Source organism: Mesocricetus auratus, unplaced genomic scaffold (assembly GCF_017639785.1).
Source record: "Mesocricetus auratus isolate SY011 unplaced genomic scaffold, BCM_Maur_2.0 Super-Scaffold_100026, whole genome shotgun sequence".
Classification (NCBI taxonomy): Eukaryota; Metazoa; Chordata; class Mammalia; order Rodentia; family Cricetidae; genus Mesocricetus; species Mesocricetus auratus.
The window spans coordinates 12,417,522-12,440,363 of NW_024429207.1; the positions used below are offsets into that span (position 1 = coordinate 12,417,522).

The following is a 22,842-nucleotide window of genomic DNA, read 5'->3' on the forward strand; positions in this document are numbered from 1 at the left end:
TTTAATTTACTTTGGCTTGGCTTCTAGAAGTTCTAGTCGGATTAGGCTGAAATTTGATAGCACCAAGAATGGCCTTACTGAATTTGGCAGATGTACAGATTGCTCTGTGTTGGGAGCTGGAACAGCAAACCAAAATTCACCCCTTTCTGAGACTAAGACTAAGAGCCTGCTTAGTCACCTAGTGGGCTGAGAGCATTTCGTGGAGAGAACCCCTTATTTCTGCAGGTACAGCCTTGAGTAAATTAAAGGCATGTCAGATAGATCCCTCATAAAAATACTGACTGCTATTGAATGCTTAAAAAATGTGATGTGTCCCCACATGTGAGAACGCTTTATAGAATCTATAAAACCAGCTGGGTCCCAGACGACCTCTTTACTGCACGGCAACTCAGCTTTTTTACAATTGATTGGCCTGTTCCGTCTCAAAGCTGCTGGTGTGGGGTGCCTGCTGTGCTTGAACATGTGCTGTTTAGACTCTTGGGAGAAGACGGATTTGCCACTTGTTTCCATCTGCAGGGGGAACCGAATGAACAGAGAAATGTGTCCCCATCACGTGTTCATCATGGGGAGGAAACTAGAAGCTAAAACGGGGGGGGCAGTGGCCTTTGTTTTCTGTCACCAGTTGGGAGTCAACTGAGTTCTGGTCCTTGTCCTGCTGCCTGGTGGGGCTCTTGGTCTTTGCCAGGGGCTGGAGAGCTCCCTTCCTGCTTCAATATTTGGAGCACCTAGTACTTGGTGCTGTGTGGCGCTCTGGTCACTGGCTCCCTGGCCTGTACTTAGGGCTCTGTGTTCTGGTTTCATTCTGTCACCACTGAGCTTCCAGGCCTGCCTGGCAAGCATTTCCCTCCCGTGGCATGGACACTTGTCAAGTGTAGGGTTTCAGAATCTTAGGCTCCAACAGCTTTTGTAGTCTTGTTTTTCTAGGGATGATATGGATCTCTCTTAGATTTCTGAGAAAATGTGTGATTATGGGAGCAATGTCATGTTGGCCTACTTAGGCACACTTGCCTTTTAGGAGTCAGGTCCCTGCTGGGTTCTGTTTAAACAGATGGAATTCTTTATGAAGCTGATCAGTCCTTTTAAAAGTCCCTTTACCATGTGTTATGCATATTGTGTCTTAAGAAAAATGTGGACATGGTTAGTCTAACGATTTACTTAATTTTATTTTATGTAGGTGCTGGGAACTGAACCCAGGTGAACTTGGTTAGAGTTAAAACACTAAATTATAGCTAATATATTAATGTTAATATTAATAAATATCAATAATATAAAGGGTTTATTAATAATATTAATAACTTATTATATATTATGTTTTTGCGACAAGGTTTCACTCTGTTTCCCTGGCTGATCTGGAACTTGCTGTGTACCTCAAGCAGTCTCTGAACATGAGGCAATTCTCCTGTCTCCGCATTGAGTACTTAGGGTACAGGCATGTGACACCATGCCCAGATACTTGGCAATTTTCTACAAGCAGATATAAGAAAATAGAATGTAACTAAAACCACTATGGGTTTTGAGTTTCGTTTTATCTTTGTATGATAAGAAGACTTCTGAGGACTGAATGTTTGTGCCACCCCAAATTTAAATGTGGAAGCTCTAACTCCGGAGCTAGGACCTGTGAGGAATCACACAAGTGGAACCATAAAGATGAGACCCTAGTCTAAACCGACTTAGAGGAAGAGGAGGAAATACCGGAGCTGTAGCCTGGCCTTATGAGGCACTAGAGAAAAAGGCTGTCTTGAATCCAGGAAGAGACTCTTGCTAGGAGCAATTTAACTAAGACCTTGGCCTTATGGGACACCTCAGCTGCTAGAAATAAGAGGAAATAAACTCCTGTTGCTTGCTTGGGTCAGGCAGTCTGGAGTGTTTGTTCTGGCTAGCTGAGGAAAGAAAGACTAACGGTTGCACAGGATTCTGTTTAAAAATTGGTGACTACAGCTGGTTTGGAGAGTTACCATAAATTGAGAGGTGTTTGTTGTGGAGAGTAGGAAATGTAATACAGCTGAATCCAAGGTAGAACAGAAACTCCAGGGGCAAGAACAGTGCGCCTTTAGATGGTTGAGAGCCTTTGCCCTTTGCTGTACAATGAAGTGTTTGTGTGTTTGCCCACTGAAACCAAATGGACACCCCTGTCATCTTCCACACTTACGGATGGGAAGGTGAGGGGCAGCGGTGTGCCAGGCAACGCGGGGATTTCAATGACTCCTTTCAGAAAGCTCAGCAGAAAGTCAGACCCAGAGTCAAAACAGCACCTTAAAAAAAGTGTTTGAGTGTGAGAATGGATACAGTTAAAACCATTGGGGGACCCCATTTCACTTGCCAAATGTGGAAACTTGCTTATGATGCCAGAAGACAAGTCAAGCCCAAGCACTCTCACTTCTTCCGAGGGTGGCTTTTGTTGTTGTTGGTACTGGGATTGAACCCAACACGCCGGCCCGGCCTTGAGCATGAGCTCCACCACTGGACCAGATCCCCAGCTCCGTTTTGTTTTCTTTTGGTAATGAGCTCAATTAAGTATGATTAGATAATGATGGAAAATTTCATAACAAGTAACATAATGCTGACGACAATCAGCTCCCTCAATGAAATGTGTGCCAGTCTCTGAGCCTCTAACCTCATCATTTCACCTCTGAGTTTGCTTAACCCTTACACTGATTTGCTGAGGCTCATTTCCAACTTGTAAACTAGGAAGCTGACACTGCTAAGTTAAATGACATAAAGGTTTTGCATCTGGGAAGGGCAGAGGTAGGACTCAAACCAGGTGCTGGGGGCCCAGAGTCTGAGGTCTTAGCCTGACATTGTCACTCTAAAGGAGCACATGCCTTTAATCCCAGCACTGAGGAGGCAAAGCTAGGCAGATCTCTGTGAGTCTGAGGCCAGCCTGGTCTACAAACTGAGAACAGGCTCCAACACTACAGAGAGAAGCCCTGTCTCAAGAAACAAAAACAATAAAAAAGAAGCACCATTGGACCCTCAGTTTTGAAAAACTTAAAAATTGTTTGTCCCCAGCTCAATGGTTTACAGAGATTCACTCGCTAGTCCACTTAGTTTGGACTGATTTGGGCTACTAAGGCTGCACTTCTCTGGGTAGTTCCCTCAGAGTCCGACCCGAAGCAGGTGCGGCGACAGAAGCAGGATGGGACACCCTCTCTGTCCTCCACCTGTGTTTGAGCTGGGAAAGCCTGGTTTATCCTCCTGCCCCAACCAAAAGCCACCCAAAGGGCTGCCCAGGGTTAATGAGGCCTTGAAGTGAATCAGGGCTGCACGCAGGAGACAGCTTTTAGTTTTACTCTAGAGAAAGAAGTAGCATTTGGGGAAAGTAAGCCTTCATTTTTATTTGGCTTACGTGGCTTAGTGCATGTGTCCCGTTTGAGATGGCAGTCCATCCAGAACTTGTCATGGCTGACCTGTTGTGGATTTTTCTTCTTTCTCATTCATTTGTACGGCTTCTTGGTTTGTGTGAACATATTTTTTCAATTATTCCGCATTTAAAGTCTTTAAAAATTTTATAGTATTTTCTGAGTTTGAGAGAGGCAGTAAAAGTAGAAATTTTCTCATGTTCATTAGTTATTAAAATTAGAAATTATCACTGCTAACAGTCTTATTATATATATTTTGTAAGTAACTGGAACACACATGTTACGAGTGTGTCCTGGGACTTCTACTGCGATAGTAATCATAGCTGATGAACTCAAGAGTGTTAATGATGTGGCAGGTATTATCCTAAGCTTTCTTGTGTGTTTGCTCACAACTCATGAGGGGTATTTTTTCCCCTAGTCTCCACAGGAGTGTTAGAGGCTTTGCAAGCTCAAATAACTACCAAAATTGCACAGCTGATAATGAACAGAGACTAGGATGGCCCACACTGATATCACCTTCAAAAGTTGGTTGTCAGGCCTTGTTCCTTCCACGTATAAGTGCATTAAAAGGTATATAAATCTGATGAATGTTTATTTGGGCTGGTACCTGTGCTTAGTGTGAGAGATAAAGAAGTAAAAAAGAAAACAAATGACCAAAGCCAGGTGGAGGGGAACATGCCTAAAATCCTGGTGCTCAGAGGCTAGTGGCGGGAAGATTACTCATTAGTTCTTGGGCAGCTGGGACTATTGCATGAGATCCAGTTCCAAGTCCCACTCTCCCTCCTCCCATATATACTCACAGAGACAGACAACTTCGGCCCAGGTGGTTCTTATCCTCGGGTGGGGGAAGTCAGAAAACAAACTCAGTGAATGAAATGTTTAGTACATAAGGTAATGGGTGATAAGCGCTTAGGAGAAAAAGCAGCGCAGAGCTAGACTGTACATTGGATGGTCAAGAAAGACCTTCGGTGGAAGAACTGAGCAAACAGTTGGAGATGGAGGCGGGAAGAAAGAACGTGGATGTCAGGGTGATGGACTTTCTAGGCAAAGTGAACAGGCAGTGCAGAGAACCCGTGAAGCTTGTGTGTGGGTCCTGGGAGCTGTGCGTTGACCTCCATTGTAGAGGGGGTGGAGAATGGATAGGCGATGATGAAAGTGGAGCGACTAGGGCTGTAGGCACAAGGAAGGCATGAGTCTTTCTCCTCCCCAACATCGTCAGTGAGTTTAGTCTTCTCGACATTTTCCACAACTCTTAGTAGTAATTCCAGAGAAGATTTGCTTTATAGAGTGACTCATGCAATGTCACTGTGTGGTTGCTTAGCCATCGGGAGTACCTGCTATGTATTGTACAGTCCTAGATTCTGAGACCACAACTGTGATTAAGTCAGTATCTTTTAGGCACTGGTGGTGGGGTCCAACCAGAGCACTGTCAACTGCATGTCCTGGCTGTCGAGACTGTGGGCTGTGCTGTCTGGTGATTGTCTTTCATGTCTGTCTCCTGCCAAACTGACATGCATAGGACAGGGCCCAGGGATAAATTATTTTTATATTTCCAGTGCTCAGCACAATGTACCTGTCATATAACAGGCATTTCAAGTATCCTTTGCTTGATTTGGTCAGGGACTTAGGAAGCACTGAGGGAGAAAACGAGTTGAGCCCAAGGGAAGACTGGAGAAGAGTGGGTGCATTTGGGCTAATCTTTGTGCACATCTGAGGGTGCAAGTCAGTAGACAAGATGGCTGGCATCACGTGGCTTCTGAAAGGCTGTGGGCTGTCTGGGGATGGTATGGACAGGCTCTGGACTGCAGTGTGTGTTCAGATCAGTGACAGTTGATCCTCTGTTTCAAAAGACTTGCAGTCAGATGGGTTCATCTAGATGCAAATCTCAAGGTCCCTGCATGGTTTGGGGCATAGAAAATATAGTGTGTGTTTAAAATATTGCAGACAAGGATATACCTTTATCTTTCTTTGCTAGATATGGGAAGAGGTCATAAGTCAAAGCTGAAAAGAGAACAAGAGAAGGTTTCGGGAGGTAAATGCCTACAAACTGCTTCCCAAGATGGATGCATGTTTCTGACTTAAGATAATGCAAATACATAGAGGTTACTCCAACCAGTGGAAAAAGAGCCAATGAGGATAAGAGAAAGGAGATAATTACGACAGCCGGGCAATGGAAGAGCGGAGGTGGAGCATGCTGAAGAGTTTGTCTTTGAAACAAAGGGAATGAAGTGTGTAGATGCTTGTCTTTGAAATAAAGGCAATGAAGCGTGAGGGTGTGAGATTAATGAGAATGAACAGAGAGGTTAAAAGAGTGAAAGTGAGGAATAGCATTGATCCATTTTCCAGCTCACTTTTGTGGGCAGAGATGATTCACATCAAGAGTTTCCAGGATCTTAATTGACTCATATTTTTTTGTAACCCTAGGAAAGGAAATAAACTAAGACAGTGATCAATGTTGAAGTCTCAGCTTCCAGCTCAAAGGTGTTCTGCCCATGAACTTGGCTTCTAATGAGCCTGGAAGCTGTCTTTTGTTGTGGTTTTTATGCTGGGCTTGTCCCCAGGACCTTGGGTGTGCTAATCGGATGGCTTTCCTACTGAGCCACACCCCAGGCTCTTCTCCATTCCTTTCTGGATTTTCAGTGTAAGTATCAGCTTCCCTGGTGGATGAGGAAGGCTCCATCTATTTCTGGAAAGCTGTAGAAGGATGGACTCTCCCCCAATTCTTCGTTTATTACACTCTGAATCTTAAACATTCTGTCAGGTTCTCAGGCCTGTGACTAAGGAAGTTATTTTTGTTTAATCCCTGTTTTAAAACAACCAATACTGTGTGAAAGGACTCACAGAGACAGGTACTGACAGCACCACCATGAACACCACGCTTCTGTGCAATTCAAGTCATCATGAGAACCTTGCTTTGTGAATGTTCTTGTTACTCTGTCAAATTACCCCTCTTGGGACTGGAATTGTTTGTGTTATGACTCACCTGTGCTGGTGTGGCTTCGTAATGTCCGCTTACCCTTGAATCTAAGCAAGTGGTAATGGTTACACCAAGGATAGTTTACTCTTCTAAGAGAGCATCACTGGGGCTAAATCCTGATGTTCCATTTCACCGTATATAAGCACAGAGTGGAGCTGAAATTCTGTGTTCTGGATGGTGATTGAGTTGACAGGTAGTTGGCGGATGAATGGTATATGGCATAATCCAAACCTAGAGAATGGTGGCTTGAACAGATCATGATTCTTAACGGCTGAATAAGGGAGGTGATGGGTTCTCATGTCATGTGTTGTCCTACTAGTAAAAAACAACAACAACAACAAAAAAAACCCCGACAAATAGCAGCACTTCTGCAAGCAACCACCATGGGAGTCGAATCGCTGGCTTGCATCCTTACTTGGATTAAAGGCCAGTCTTAATTGATGCTGGTGTTTCGTAATGTTTAAGACCCCCAGTAGGGTAGGTATGGTGATTTTTACCTGTAATTGCAGCCCTTGGTAGGTGGAAGCAGGCAGATTGCCCTAGACCCTGTCTCACAAAGCAAGCATACCAAACTAACAACACCCGAAGTGAAAAGGATGGAAAACTAGGCAGAGGATAATTTAAAGGTTGTGGACAAGGTCAGGAGAGGCTAGGACAGAGCACGGTGGGTGGTCAGTGAGGACAGAGTGGACTGGGGTTCTGGCAGCCAGCTGGAGAAGTGAGGACACACTAGGACCAGATCTGTACTAAAGAGCATAGGAGCAACTTTACAGCAAACCAGCCAGTATGACCTGACTTCCCTAATGCTTTGAATTTTAATCAGCTGATTTAGGTATTTTGTTTGTTTCTTCTCTTTTGATCATAGTAGGTTTATTTTAAAGGTGGGTGACACTTTAACTGAAAAGTCAGGAGGGGAAAAAGAAGAAACCCTCCTTTCATCTTACTACCATTGATAGATATCCTCGGGTGTCAGAATATATGGCTAGTATTCCTTTGCATATATAGACATATTACAGAAATTCCATTCTGAGCGATCAGCAGTCAGATCAGACTAGTTGATGGCACTTTGTTTACAGGGTACATGAAATGCCTACATCTGCATGTATACCTGCAGGCTAGTAGAGGGCATTGGATCCCATTATAGATGGTTGGTGGGAATTGAACTCAGCACCTCTGGAAGAGCAGTCCAGTGTTTTTAACTGCAGAGCTATCTCTCCAGTTTTCTTTATTTTGTTAGTAACATGGTTTTCAATGACTACATTTTCTGCATGGGCTGTTGGTCTGTTTATAGTATGGTACTATACTACACCATTCAGAATGGTACTATAATAAAACACCACAGGATATGCAACTTTCAGACAAATTAATTTGGCATGCAGTCTGAAGGATGGGAAGTTCAAGTATGTGGTGCTGGTATCATCCCATGCACACAGAGCTAGGGAGAGAATAAGCATGCAAGAAGGGATCAAACTCTCCTGCATAACAAACCTGTTCTCCCAGGAACCAAGCACTTGGCAAAACGATGTTATTCTGTTCTTGAGTCCAGAACTGTCAGAGCTTCATTTCCTTAAGACGCCCTCCCTCCCAACACTGCTGCCCCGATGAATAAGTTCTCAACACGTGCCCTCGAGTTGGGAACTTGTTCAAGTCATAATGACTGCGTTTACTTCTTTAGGGTGTTTATGACCATTTAGGGAGGCTTCCAGATCTCCCCCACCATGCTATAAACGGCCCTGCACAGAAGAACTTTGTACAGACATACATAGCTGGTCAGACGTTTCTGGATACATTCCTTTAGGTGGACTCAAAGGGTGTGGATGTTTTTAATGCTTTGGGTACATTTTATTGAGTTGTCATTCAGAAACTCTATGCAAGTCTATGCACCGTCTCTGATGACAGAAGAATGTTTTCCAAAACTCTTGCCAGTGTTTTTTGTTTTTCTGGAGCCCTTTCCTGAGATTCATGTTTAAGAAGGTGCAAAGTGGTATTTTAATTGGTCTGGTCTGTAACTTGGTACTCCAATATTTATAGAATGCGTGTAGATTCTCTTATGTGCTAGATAGTGACAGTGAATACAAGATCAAAACAGACCCTGGAAGCTCTGTCATGTTGTGCAGAATGGGCTGTATATGAATGAAGCATGTAGTGTGTTTGGTACTGACAATCTAAGAAAATAGGAAAAGCGTCTAAAAGTGTGTGCACACTTGTGTGCGTGCGCACGCTATGTGAGTGAGTGAAATTTCAGTGTGGCAGGAAGGGGGCTGTGAGTTAAGGGCTTGAAAGAGTCAGGCCTCTGAATAGCAGATGAGGGCTGGGTGGACAGCAGGCGGCACTTGAGAACTGGGTTCTAGGAAGTGAATAGGGTCACTCTAGGACACGAGTAGGGAACAAAGACAGTGAGAAGGTCCAGGGAGGCGGAGCCAAGTTATGTGTAGTGTTAGACATCATAGCGACACTGGCTTTGAGCCTTAGTGACTTGAACTCTGATGGTTTCCCTGTGTTGAGAGCAGACTGAATGATAGTGAGTCAGGAGCTGGGGAGGAAGTGGCACTGCTGTCATTGCAGCAGACGTTTCCTAGGACCAGGATTGTGGCAGGCTCTGGGTATGTGCTGATGCGCGGCTGTTAGAAGGAAAAGCCGATGGGGTTGAGTGTGTGGGGGTGGGGGGTGAGGGACAGACAGACAGACAGCACCTTTAAACTCAGGTAGAAGGGATGATGACAGTGGACATCAGGAATTCAGTCGCAGAGGTACTAAGTTGAGGGGGGTAGTGGATATAAAACGGGTGTGGGGTAGCAACTCCAAATGTGTAGTCTGGAAGACTTTGGTTTAGGGATACAAATTTGGGGTGCGGAAGCCCGTAGATAGCACCCGAAGGCACCAAATTGGAAGAGGATACCAAGGCACACAGTGTGGACTGGGGGCTAGGTCAAGGACTCCTGACTGGTCCTTTCAAGTAGAAGAGTGACAGGAACCCGTGAAGAGAGTTTAAGAAGGGACAGCTGGGCATGGAGGAACACAGTCAATACTGGCAACAGAAGAATCAGTTACCCACATCAAACACTGATGACAAAGTAATAGCACTGGTAAGAGCAGTTTGAAGCAGGTAACAATCGACTAAAGACACAGGGTTGTGCATCTGTTTGACGGGAAGCCCGGAGGAAGGCCATTTCTAGGTTTGGTGATTAAGTAATGTCATCTCTTGCTTTCCTGTCCTTCTACACACTTCTGCTTAGCCTACTGGTGACAAGAATCAGTTAAAACATGGTCGCCAAAGGTTCCACAAATCACAAGCTCTTGCTACTGTTCTCAAAGGCTGGAAGCCAAGGGTAGTTAGTGTCCTTGGGTGGCAGCTTTGTCTTCGCATGCCTGTCTGTGCTTATCAGGGAGGAAACCTATTTCTCGACTGCACGCTTCTCAGACCTCCTTGGCCCGGAGCAGAGATGATCACTCCTTGTATCCCAAGAGGGCACAAAAGCAAGTATTCAGCTTTAAGGTTTTTCTCTGGGGATAGAGAGTAAAAATGACAGTTGGGGATCCAGCAAAGGTGTTAGAGATTGGGGTCCAACCTTAAAAGCTGTATTGGCATTGCTTGCCCGTTAGAGCTTTTGCTTATTTGTGACTTGGAGCAAGTGACTTGGACTTAGTTGGTGCTGCCATGTGTCCATTTCTGCTGCGTGATTGTTAACTTTATACATAGTGATATTTAAAAGTTTGGGTTTTTTTTTTTTACATTGTCAAGTTTCCTTTCAGTTTTCCTATTTCTTCTTCTATGTATGAGACCTTCACCTTACACAGGAAAATGACATATATTCAATTTATCATTTTTATAGTTTCATTTAAGATATGTTTGCTTTTTTATACAATGTATGTTGGTGACCAATCAGAGCAAGGAGCTAGTATTTGTATGGCACTCTTTGCTAGCTCCAGCTCTGTCCCTTCCTTCCTTCCTTCCTTCCTTCCTTCCTTCCTTCCTTCCTTCCTTCCTTCCTTCCTTCCTTTCCTTCTTTTATCCCACTCCCTCTCCCCCTCCCCTTTCTCTTTTTCTGAGACAGGGTTTTCCTGGATAGCCCCAGCTGTCCTAGAAATTGGCTCTGTAGACCAGGCTGGCCTCAAAGACTGAGATCTGCCTAGTCTGTGCTGGGATTAAAGCTGCCAGTCACCACTGCTTGGCTGTAATCACCCTCTTTACACGGAGGAAGAAGTTGTCCAGAGAGACGAAGTATCCTGCCCCCTGCTGATGTATGGTGGAGCTGCAATTGAATTATGCTGTCACCTCGAGATTGAGTCTTTTTACCATATAACACAGTACTGTTCAATTTTTAATTTATAAAATATCTCAATACTAACAAGTATTTTTTAGGTAGAAATTCCCTCCCTTATCACTATCTTAAATTTGTTCTGAGATTTGTATACAAGTTTACTAATCTTTCTATACAGCTGTGTGTCAGTTAAAATAGACAGCTTTGTTTCTAACCTTTAAGAATCATAATTAAAATGGTTTATATAGATAGAATTTGCCATTTTCACCGTTGTTACTATACAAATTTTTGTCGCATCAAGTACATTCATTGTTGTAGAACCATCATTCCCATTTCTCAAGCATTTATCTGCTCTAAGTAATTAAAAATTTAAGCCTTAATTTCCGAGTCTCCTTTTCTCCCAGTGCTTGGCAATCGTCCCGATTCTTTCTGTCCCCATGAATTTGCTCTGTTGAAGCTCACAGAAGACAAATCATGGGATAATTGTCCTTTGTCACTGACTTAGTGTGACTTAGCCTGGCGTCTTCGACTTAATCCGAGCTGTGGCAGTGTCAACACCTCCATTCTATCTACACGATGCTTATCTGCCTATGACCACTTTGGTGGCTCCCACATTTGCGTTAGTGACTATTGCTGCCGCTTAACATGGGTGTTTACATCTTTTACCTCCTGGGTTACAGCTGCACATGTGTTTGCTGCATGAGATGGTAAATATATTTAAGTTTTTGAGGCACTCGCATGCTGTTTTGTGCAGCGGCTACATTAGTTTGCATTTACAGTGGCAATGCCCAAGGTTCGATTAGTTCTGCCTGATCGTCAGGGTTCACCTGTTGTAGACTGGTAATCTCAGTGACATGTTCCTGTTGATCATTTGTGTATGCTTTTTGGAGACAACTCTGTTTAAGTCCTTTACCATTTTCAAATTTAATTGCTTGGATGTTTTGTAGCTGAGCTGTGGCCTTTTTTTTCTTCCAGAACTTTTAAGCTATTTGGATCTTAATTGTTAAAAAGTCTTAAAGAATTTTCTCAATGATCTTTAAAATAGGTCATACAAGTTAAGTTTAAAATAGCATTAAGCAGGCTGGAGAGATGGCTCAGAGGTTAAGAGCCCTGGCTGCTCTTCCAGAGGTCCTGAGTTCAATTCCCAGCAACCACATGGTGGCTCACAACCATCTGTAATGAGATCTGGTGGCCTCTTCTGGCATGCAGGCATACATGAAGTGGTGTATACATAATAAATAAAATCTTTATAAAAATAAAATAGCATTAAGCTATAAGGTTAACTCAGGGAAAATTTAACACACATTCACATTCATATCTATTAATGAATTTTCTGGGAGGTACAGGGTATAAGTATACATCTGTCCATGTGTGTTACCTTTTTGTTGCTAAAAGACCATTTAAAGACTTCCTGACATACACAAAATCTGTTTAGTGTATTTTTATAAGCAGCATGTTGATTTTATTTGGAGAATTACAGTGCTATCCAGTGAAACTAATTTATTAGATGTGTACCTTATTAGTGAAAGCATTTGGCCCATTAGATTTAATTGCAGGTGAATATGCAGCCACTGTTTTGAGAATATATAATTTATTATTACTTTGGGTTTTGCTTTAACTTTTTAATTCCTAGTTACTGTAGATAACTACCAAGGTCTTTTCATGTAGTTACGTGTAGAGCTGAAGTTATAACCGTAGCTATAAGGAGGTTGTCTTTTGTGTTTTAACTCTGCGTTAATTTAGCACTTTATCTTCCTAAGTGTCCCTGCAGTCAGCCTTCCTTATTTTGATGTTTGTGTTACTAAGTGAGCACAGTCACTTCTTCCTGCTCTAGTGGAAATTCCATTCCTTTGGCTCTGGCTGGCACGCCAGCCTCCTGATGTGTGCTCCATCTTCCTATTCTTCACTTTGGACAGTTCTGCCCACCCTCCCAATGTGATCATTCTGACTCAAGCACTGAAACTCTCCCCATCTGCTCTCTGTATTCAGTACCAAAAGTCAGGTTTAAAGTCCCTGTCTGCTGTACAGTGTTGTCCCTCTCCCAACGGTAAAGCTCCTGCCTCTCCAACCTCTCTCTTTCTTTACCCATGTCATCTGTGCTCCCACTAAGCATGGGCACTGCCTTTCACGGTGTGTTACATCATGGAGCACAGGGACTCTTCTAGTTTACACTTTCAGTTGCAAATTTTCGGGTTCTGTAATAAGGTGTCAGATGTTTGTGGTGCACACAACCTGTGTTTCGTGGTTAGGTGCAGTTACGTTCCCAGCTAAGCAAGTCAATGCTTGTGTGATGTGTGCTCCCATGTGAATCCATTGCAGGATCCTTTAAAAGATGGTCTGTGTTACCTACTGTAGGTAGTATTGCGGCTGATTCTCCCTCTCCCTCCCTCCCTCCCTACCCCTCTCTTTGTGTGTGTGTGTCTGTCTGTCTGTCTGACTGAATCTCATCTACAAAAGGAACCGAGACTCACACTTTTCAGTGCTGAACAATGATGTGTTAAATCTGTCTGGTTGCTAGTTCAGAGATGGGAAATACCTTGGCTGGTAGATGTGGTTCTAGAAATCGCTGTCATTCCTTTGAAGGTGATTCTCTCACAGTATTAACCCGCCCACCTTTCCCAGGCAGGTCCTTCTAGTAGGCTGGATTAGTGCAGGGAGACAGGCAATACCCCCACAAAGGCCTTAGGGCCGTCTCTTGCAGAATAAAATATTTAATAGAAGTAGCAAGACAAAGAAGGGCCATTCAGGCGTTCATTCTTTGGCTTTCATTTCCCGCCCTAGGAAACGTATCCATTATGAAATCATGAATTTTCCAGTAGTAAAATGTCTGTCTTCATAATAACCATCTGGAAGCTATGAATGAAGGCATTGACTTCATGTCTTTAGTGAAACAAAGGATTGACAAACAGCTACTGTTTGTAGATGAACTGTAGTAAAATACTGTTACTGGAATCTACCTTGTCCATCCAGTTTATCCTTTTATTGGTTTCTGGATCTATTTTTCAGTGGGTGTCATATGTTTAAATGTGGCCCCATTGACGTCAGTGTTTATTACTTTTTATTTTAGCTGTGCTCATCGTCCAAAGAAAATTCATACAAACCATGAATTGAGGGAAATGTTCTTACACTTGGCTTTCTCTTTTTCCAATGCACTCCATCTTGCTAAACCCTGTGATAGTCCCACAATACTAAAGTCTATTTTTCTGTAGTTTAAACTTTATATATGATTTTTTTTTCTTCACACTCCTAAACTGGAAGAATTTATATTTCGGAAATGGCTATATTACAAAAATTAATCTACATGTTTATTACAATATCCACCAAAATTCCAATGTCATGCTTCATAGGTTAAGAATTAAGCAATCCTAATTTTATGGAACTAAAAAAGACCACCAATAGCCAAAGCAATCCAAAGGAGTAAGGAGCATGGCTGGAGGTATCCGTTTCCAACCTCAAATTAGACTAGAGATAGTGACAGAAGACAGCCTGGCATAAAAACATACACTTGCATCAATGGAATAGAATGAGGATCTGTAAATAAACAAAAAGGGTGGAGCCTAATTGCTGACAAAGGAGGCAAAAAACAAAACATGCAGTGAAAAAAATAGTGCTGACAGCCGGGCAGTGGTGGCGCATGCCTTTAATCCCAGCACTTGGGATTAAACTGTGAGTTCAAGACCAGCCTGGTCTACAAGAGCTAGTTCCAGGACAGCCTCCAAAGCCACAGAGAAACCCTGTCTCAAAAAACCAGAAGTGCTGGCATATCTGGATGTCTTCCTACAAAAGAATGAAATTAGATTCCTATCTTTTAGCCTGTGTCAAAATCACCTCAAAGTAGATCAAAGATCTTAATAAAAAGCCCAAAGCTGTAAAAGGGAAAGAGTAAATATTCCTGAAGACATAGGGTAGGCAACATGTTTCTGAACAGAACTCAGTGACACTAACCTGAAGTATCAGCAAGTAGGATGTCTTGGATCTAAAAGTTTGTGTGCAGAACAAGGAGCCACCATCTGGATAAACGGCTCACAAAACGAGAGAACATCTTTGCTAGCTATACTGCCAACAGGCAGCTTATACCCCAAACTGCAAGAATGAGACACCGAGGAAATAAAATAGTCAATCAACAAAATGGTCTCATGGAATGGACAAGTCTCAATAGAAGACACAAGACTAATAACTATTAAGTGTTAATATCCCTAGTCATCAGAGAAATGTAAATTAAAACTACTGTAAGATACAATCTTACCATAGTCAGAATGGCTGCCATAAAGAAATCTGACAAGTGTTGGTGGGGATGTGGGGAAAGGGGGGGACCCTTACTTATTTCTGATGGGAATGCAAATCAATACATTCTCTGGAAATCAGTTTGGAAAAATTCCTAAAGATAAAAGTAGAACTACCTTCTGACCCAGATATTCATTCCACTCCTGGGAATATACTTGGAGTAGTCCATTCCTATCACAGAGGTTCTTGATATCTGCGTTTATTCCTGATCTATTCATGGCAGCAAGGAAGATGAACCAACCATATATGTCTATCAACAGATATAGATAGATAATGAAAATGTGGTACGTATACAAAATAGAGTATTATTCAGCTGTAAAGAAAAGTGAAATCATGAAAATTCCAGGAAAATGGATGGAGTTGCAAAATATATTGAGGTCACCCAAACTGAGAAAGAAAAGAATCTCCCTCATATGCAGATCCTAGCCTAGAGTGTGTGTGTATGTCTACATGCATATATGTAAATAGCTCAAGTATGTATATCTGTAACATTTAGAAGGGACACAAAAGGAGGCCTATTTGGTGATGAAGGAAGAGAACTATACAGGCAGGACAAGAGTCATCAGAGAATATCAAGCTATTTTTTCCAGTTTCATTGTTTTCTTTTTCATGTCTATAAAAATGTAAATGACAGTGAATATCTTAAACCCTCAGTGACGCTCCATTGCTTCAGAATGACTGTTCTGAAGTGTAGAGTTTGGGATTGGACAAGTGTATCTTTGAGTGGTTAACTTAAACCCACTGTGTGCTATCTTTGTGAGTTAATTAGAATAAAGTGATTTTGATACAAAATTATGAAAAATTTGGCACTTAAGCAGTGCATCTCCCATTTTACTTGGTGTCACCAAGTGTCTTTATGCAGTACTCATGATGTATATGCTTCTTTATATGACACTTAATTCTATAACCACCTTAGGTTCCTCTGAACACCAAGAGAAAACACTAGGAATATTGGTGTAGCAATACCTGTTAGGCACTCACTGTTTGTGTGTGGGCACGCTCTCCTTGCAGCTCAGGCTCAGCTTCCAACTTGTCTACCTCTGACACTGGTTCTCTTTTCTTTTTCTTTGAACTGGAATCCCTTAGCATCTACATGAAGAAGCTAGGCTGGAGAAGGGACATAGGAAATAGCCCTGGGGCTCACTAACCAACCAGCGTAGCCTAACTGACAAAGTCCAGGTCGATGAGAGACCCTATCTCAAAAGTCATGGTGGACAGTCCCGAGGAATGACACCCACAGTTTACCTCTTAGCTTCCATGTGCATCCATACTGTGCACACATACCCCCTGCTGACATGTGTACCACAAGAACACACACACACTTGGAAGCCAGGTGGAGAGGCACATGTCTGTTGCCCAGGCGCTCTGGAGACTGAAACAGGAGGATTTCTTAAGCCCAGGAAGCTGGGCAACATAGAAAGACTCTGCCATTCAAAGTTAAAGTTTTGGTGAAGTCAGTAGAAGGGATAGGACAGGATGGACATATCAAGGCTTCCCTTAGAACCTTCCTAAAGTAAGTGACTAAGGCAGGTCAGAGGGATGGTGACTGAGAATGGGTGTGTGTGCTTCGGGGCAGGCTGTGGATTGGAGTGAGAATGGTGTAGGTCTTCTGAGGCAAGCTAGGAAACATCTGGGAAACTGTGATGCTATTAGAGGTAGTACTGGGTGTCCCAAGGAATCCTTGTATCTTCAGAGCTTGCTAAGGCTCTGACTACATTGTAGCTGTGGCCCAGAAAATTTGATCTGTTTGCCCAACCCTTGCTTTGTAAAGTTCAAGGGACAGAGTTGGATTAGGAAGGCTTCTGCTCTCAGACCTTAGAGACTAGTCTCGAATATACTCACCAAGCAAGTATGAGGCACAAGCTTAAGCGATAACAGTGGGGGCTGGCAGGAGATACTTGTGGAGAAGCCATGGTTCTCAGCAGTGCAGCTTGGATTTAGTGAAATTTTGAAGGTACTGGGCTCTTGATGCTCTTTAGGTCTGTGATGCTACCAGCATGGATAGCATGGAGAGACTTAGTGCCAGAACACAGGGAGAAAAGATGATTCCAGCGTTTTGAAGATTGTATAATGAAAGGGAAATGAAGAGAAAATCAGTCAGAGTGTCCAAGTTGAAAGACAGTAAGGAATCCAGTATGAATGGGGGGGCTGGGATTCAGGAGGGAGGGGTGGGGTAGAATGTGAGAATTTGAGGTTCTTTTTCATGTAAGTCCTTGATTAGAAAATAAAGTAAATAAAGTAGACATCTGGGGGCGGGGAGGGGGAGGGAGGGGAGGAGGAGAGGGAGGGAGAGGGAGGGAGAGGGAAGAAGAGGGAGGGAGAGGGAGGGAGGGAGGGAGGGAGGGAAGGTTAGGAAATGCACATTTAGGTGGTGTGACCATCCCATAGTGTTCCTAAGTCATGAGAGGATAAGAAGTATACACACCACAAGTAGCTGGACGCCTTTTTCCAGCAACACTGTTAGAAACTTGAGTGAAAACACTCCTCATGTTAAGTTTGGCAAATAAACTGTAAAGATGAAAAAAAAAAATAGTAAGTGCAGCGCCACCTGCTGTTCATCTCTTAGCATTTTTATTTAATGGAAAATTTCTCCAACTTCATTTTTGTTTCTGTTTTGAGTGCTTTTAATTTTTCAACGAATGCATGGATCAATCTGCTTGTTTTAATGTTAAATGATGGGTATCATGTCAGTTTATTTCTGCTTTGATCACAATTTTACCAAAAGCCTCCTTTCTGAATGATTCTTGTGCTATGTCTTCACTTGAGAGATTTGTGAGTTAATTACTTGCCGGTTAGAAGCTTTCAGCCACATTTCTTGTAGTAGCCTAATTGTTTCATCTTCTGCCCCTGAATTATTCAAAACAAGTTTGTGCCAAGCTCTCATCTCTCATCTGAAGCACTGTAGTGTTGTAGTCATAGTCTACATGGAAGTTTGAGTGTACAAGCTTCAAGCGCCAGCTCTCCCAATGGATAGCAGTAGAAAGTCGTCTTGCTTTTTAAATTCCAAGGAAAGCCTCTGCACTTGAAAGCCGTACAACCTTCTTGGAGTGAATTTGCCTAGACCACTTCCTATACCCAAAGCATTCTTGATGGGCAGGGCAGGAAGCAGCCGGTCAGTGGCCAGCACCCACAACAATGATCTGAATACCCACAGCCATAATTGTAAGTCAGACTAGTGTCACACTTTGTGGGTGGTTGAGACAGTACTCACAGGCAAAGCTAACGGTCTCCAAATAATTAATTTTGTTTCTGTATCCTAGTGGGAATTTTGCACATTGCTTCTTTGTAACTGCTCAGGAAGTCCAGTGGGAAAACAGGCTCTTAGGAGCAGATTTCTTTGGATGAACGTCTAGGAGACCCTGAAATGGATACTCGTATGCAGCTTAAAGTATGTTATTTGAATTGATGGGATTGTGTGGAGCTGTTTGCAAAAACAAACAAACAAAAAACAAAACAGTAGCTGGGGCTCTTGTGATCCAACTGGAAGGCAGAAATCCATTACCGCAGTTTTGTTTGGTTTGAGGAAGACTGTCTTGTAGAAGTGCTTTGTAATCTTTTACTTTAGATGCTGGGGTGCAAGTGAGGTACAGATCATTCATCTTCAAGCTTAATTATAAGTGGTTTAAACTCAGGAGAATACTGTGAAAGTTTCTGTAAATTCTGTTTTCTCCAAGTGGGCAAACAAGCTAAGCTCTCTCTCTTATTCAAAAGATGTATTCAGAACAGTGCTTTTTGTTTTTTCTTCTTGTGCTTTTTCTCCTTTTCTTCTTAAATTTCCTCACAAAATAATTTGTGAATTAGTTAAGACAACTTCGGAGGGCCTACCATGCCCAGGGTCACAGTAGATGCAGTGAGGGTGTGTGTGTGTTCAGGGTACAGAGCAACCAACGTCACTATTGAGATTGCAGACGAGAAAGGTACAGATGACACATTTGGGAGGAGTAGTAGTTGGGAATTCGAGCTCTTTGCTTTTATGACAAATCCATGGGTTTTGGGGGGGTGAGGGGTGAACCCTTTAGTTGCTGAACAGCAACTATTCACTATTTTACTCCCCCTACCCTGATACCTCCAGTTATCACCTTGGTCTTTTTAGGGGACATAATGAAGGGTCAGACTGTGTTACAGGTCCAAAGTTACACAGCAAGTATGTGGCAGAATGCTTATGGACAATAGGCACTGAGTTATGGACAAAAGACACCTCTCAAACAGGTCACTTAATGCGGCAGCTGGTCTCTGAGGCGTGTAAAGGGCCGTACAGCGGCACTTGACAAATACTAGAATGAATATATTGCTTAAACAGGGTTATAACCTGCCTAGGGTTTGAAATTCAAAGTGGTGGGGGAAACCCCAGAGCGTGTGCATGCGACAGATGATTCTCTGTGAATTTGAAAAGATGACTCACGTATGTATTATTCTACAGTAGTCTCCCGTCTAGACTTCTTTGTCCTACAATGGAAGTTTAAAAGAAGAAAAATCTACCCTGATAGAATCCCCAACAAGCTCTGAAAGCCATATGGTAGAATTTGTGACACTGGGAGCAGACACATTCCGTAATATCTCACCCAGCATTTTCTGTTGAACAGCCATGTTGATTTGGCCGCTGTCCGCCCAGGAGTAGTAGCACATCTGACCCTCCCAAGGAGGTTGCGAAATGCTTTTGTTCTTCCTTTTTGTCCTTTAACAAAAGCGTTTCCCGTGCCCCACAGAGCCTGTCTAGTGGCCTTGTGTCCCTCTCAGAGCATTCACATCAGAGTGTCTCTCTCAGTCTGATTTGCTAGCCGGGTTTAATCTGTTCCGTGTAGTGCCTGGCAGCTTACAGTTCTCCCCCTCCCCATCCTAATTCACTGAGAGCAAGCATGAGGGGCGTGAGCGTGAACATGGCTGCAGTTTCCCCTGCCTGAGCCTGCTTCGAGCCTTTTAAATGACTATACCAGGAGGATTTCGCAGTTGTACAGAAACTGATAGTTCTTCAAAGATCTTTATCAATTCTACACTCACACCCCCGGCTGGCTCAGAAAGGCACTATGATGCTACCTTATTGGCACTGCTGGTCGTGGGATCCTACAGCCTTTGTATAATTCCTTTGTTAGCAACGCTTACTAGGAAAAGAAGTAGGTCGACGGTTTCTCGTTTGATTCTTTGCTTTGTAAGCATGCTTAAATTCTTATTAAATAAATCGATTTTAGGACCTCTTGGTTGTTAGCTTTGTGACTTGTGATTTCTGTTGATTGTGGTGTTTCTCGGTTGTGTTTATGTATATTTAAGATGGGAAAGGATCTGTTGGGAACTAGTTTCATTGTGTGCTTTCTGTATTTGGGGACTTAAACAAATTATAATTCAGCTTATCCATGTTCTGGTATGATTTTATCCTGTTACCAAAGACTATTTGATTTAATTTCTGTAGGTCTTGTGTATGTGACTGGCAGTTGTGCAAATGTAGAAAAAATTACTTCCTTAGAATTTAAATGAAAGCATCAGATTTTTGGTTGTCTTCGATTGCAGTTAATATATGATTCACATAGAAGTGTTAAATGTATAATTACTTTTAAAAAAGCTACCTTAAATATGCAAAAAAAACCCATTTTGAGCCAAAATTGTTTTGCCGCTGGTATGGTGGTCTCCTTAGGAAAGAAATTAATCTTTTGCTGGAGACCATGACCCTGGTCAGCTTCAACACTGGAGCATTTTGAAGGATGGTGTTCGTTTCCTTTGCCTGCTTTCTCTTTGTAATGTGGTATTAGTGGCATCAGTTAAGAATTTTACAGATAAGCATAGTGCTGTTGAGAAATTGGCATCTGGTCCTTGGTACTTGGGGATCCTCAGAAACAATGTTACCAAGTTATATGTGGGTTGAATAAAGATGTATAAGGCAATTTTTTCGTATCCAGGAGTTTAGCAGGTTTTTTTTTTCCTTAAATGAGTGCATAGGAACAAAATTAAAGCAAAAAAAAATGATGACTTCCTTTGGATATTAGTGTAAAGACTGAATGGTAGTTTTCTATACCAAATGAGACAGATCATTGTGCAATTTGGAAGCAGTTCTTGAGAAAGCAGTTTTGCCACATTAGCAGGACTGTGAAGACTTGAGATTTCCTTCCTCTTTCCCTTTGGCCACAAAGCATGTTTATTTTTGAGAGACAGATGGTATGGGGCAAAGGCAGAGAGGCAAACTAAAGCTATTTGCACTCTCTCAGCAATAGATCAGAAAGACTAAATAAAGAACTGGGCCATCCTCTCTTCTTTGGTGGCAGCCTGGCTAACAGGAAATGATCTATAGGAACGGGCACTCACCTGGGACTTGTTCTAGTTTCTATTAACTCATAGTGAGTTGTACAGTCATCTTTTAACATCAGTTTTTGAATCTGATGAATGGGAAGGAAGAACCAGGCCAACCTCAGCATCCTTCGCTGCAGTACGATGATGCCTCCTCATTTGGAAGGGATGCACCTTGATTTGCCCAACTGACCAAGTGGGCAGAAGGATGAATCTTGCTGATCCTGTTTTTCTTGTGGCAAGAATGGTTAGTGAGTATGGCCATATCTGTCAACACTAGAAAGTTGATAAGAACCTGTAGTGTCAATCCTTTCTCAGGCTGCCTCCAGGTTCAGAGGAAAAGGTTGGTGTTTGACTAGTGATGTCTGGCACAGGCAAAGAATAGACAGAGGTGGGCAATGTGTGGTGCTGACTCTTAGGTCACAAGACATGCTGGTATGCACAACCTTCTGAGCAGACTACTTCATGAGGCAATATGCAGATGACTGTTAATCTTTGTCTTTTAGTATCTTTCTATGATGTGTACGAGACATTCTTGTGATTAGGAAGTGATTTTTGCTTTTGAACTTTAGAAGTTTAGACTCAGGTGATTTGATTTTAATCGACATAGCAGATAATCTGGCACAGTGGAGAACGTTAAGCTGATTTACAAAGAATTCCAGAAATGAGCAGAGTGTTCAATATAACAAAAACTCATTTCAACTTAGACGCTAGAGTGTAGTAAGAAATGCTAGTTTGCAAGTCAGCACTGGGACCAACGAGAAGCTCTTTGCCAGCAGGAAATTGCTGCTTCTGGAACTGTCACTACATTCTCTCTTTGGGTTCTGTCATCTCCATTTCTTAGTCCACTTGCAACATACCCTGGGCTGGGGAAATGAAAATAGGGATTCTAGAAAAAAATCTGTTGTAGCATAATCAGACAGTTATGACTTAGGAGGACATTAAAATAGGACAGCTCTGGATGAGGACAACATTGGAAGCTGACAGAAAGCGGTGCCAGTCACCACGCTAGGAACCGAGTAGAAGGTAGAAAAACACTTCCAGGGCCCGATGCCTCGGAGTAGCATTCAACCTGCCAAGTTGGAATTTATTGAAAAGCAATGTGCCATGTAAAGTGCTTGGAAAATTGAGAAAAATACTTAAGGGTTAGGCTATACAAGTATGTTTGGCTTATTACATCTGGTAAAGTCAGTGCTTATACAATGGATAGTCCTAGAGTGTGATTATTTGCCGTACACACACACACACACACACACACACACACACACACCATACAAATATGTATTTATAAGAATATATATGTATATTTGTGTCTGAGACTAGTATATTTTATCCTTGAGACATGGGTTTTGACTCTGTTGTGTTCCAAAGTTGATGGAATCAGGTGCTGCTGTCATAGTGAGCCTTCAAGAGTAGGGCCGGGCAGTGGTGGTGCATGCCTTTAGTCCCAGCACTCGGGAGGCAGAGGCAGGCAGATCTGAGTTCGAGGTCAGCCTAATCTACAAGAGCTAGTTCCAGGACAACATCCAAAGCTACACAGAGAAACCCTGTGTTGAAAAAACAAACAAAAAGAATAGTGCCGAGGTAGTTTTATTTCCAGAACACTATCTACTGTTCTGTGAGGAGAGTAGCCAGGGGTCATAAGAAACATGTTCACTTCAGTGAGAAATTATTTCATCATTCTTTG

The 22,842-nt window shown here is 42.6% G+C and overlaps 1 protein-coding gene across 4 annotated transcripts in view; it reads left to right on the top strand.

The window, feature by feature from the left end:
- The window catches only part of Mtus1 (microtubule associated scaffold protein 1), a 144,669-nt gene that overhangs the window by 59,883 nt on the left and 61,944 nt on the right, over positions 1-22,842 (top strand). Inside the window, exon 1 of one of the 4 annotated variants that reach the window (XM_040731887.1) lies at positions 19,789-19,993. The exons of the other annotated variants lie outside the window; for them this stretch is intronic. Within the exon in view, the coding sequence (XP_040587821.1) occupies positions 19,804-19,993 (190 nt within the window). The 5' untranslated portion in view covers positions 19,789-19,803. Of the gene's footprint in view, positions 1-19,788; positions 19,994-22,842 lie in introns of those variants that run through there. 4 annotated transcript variants of the gene reach the window in all.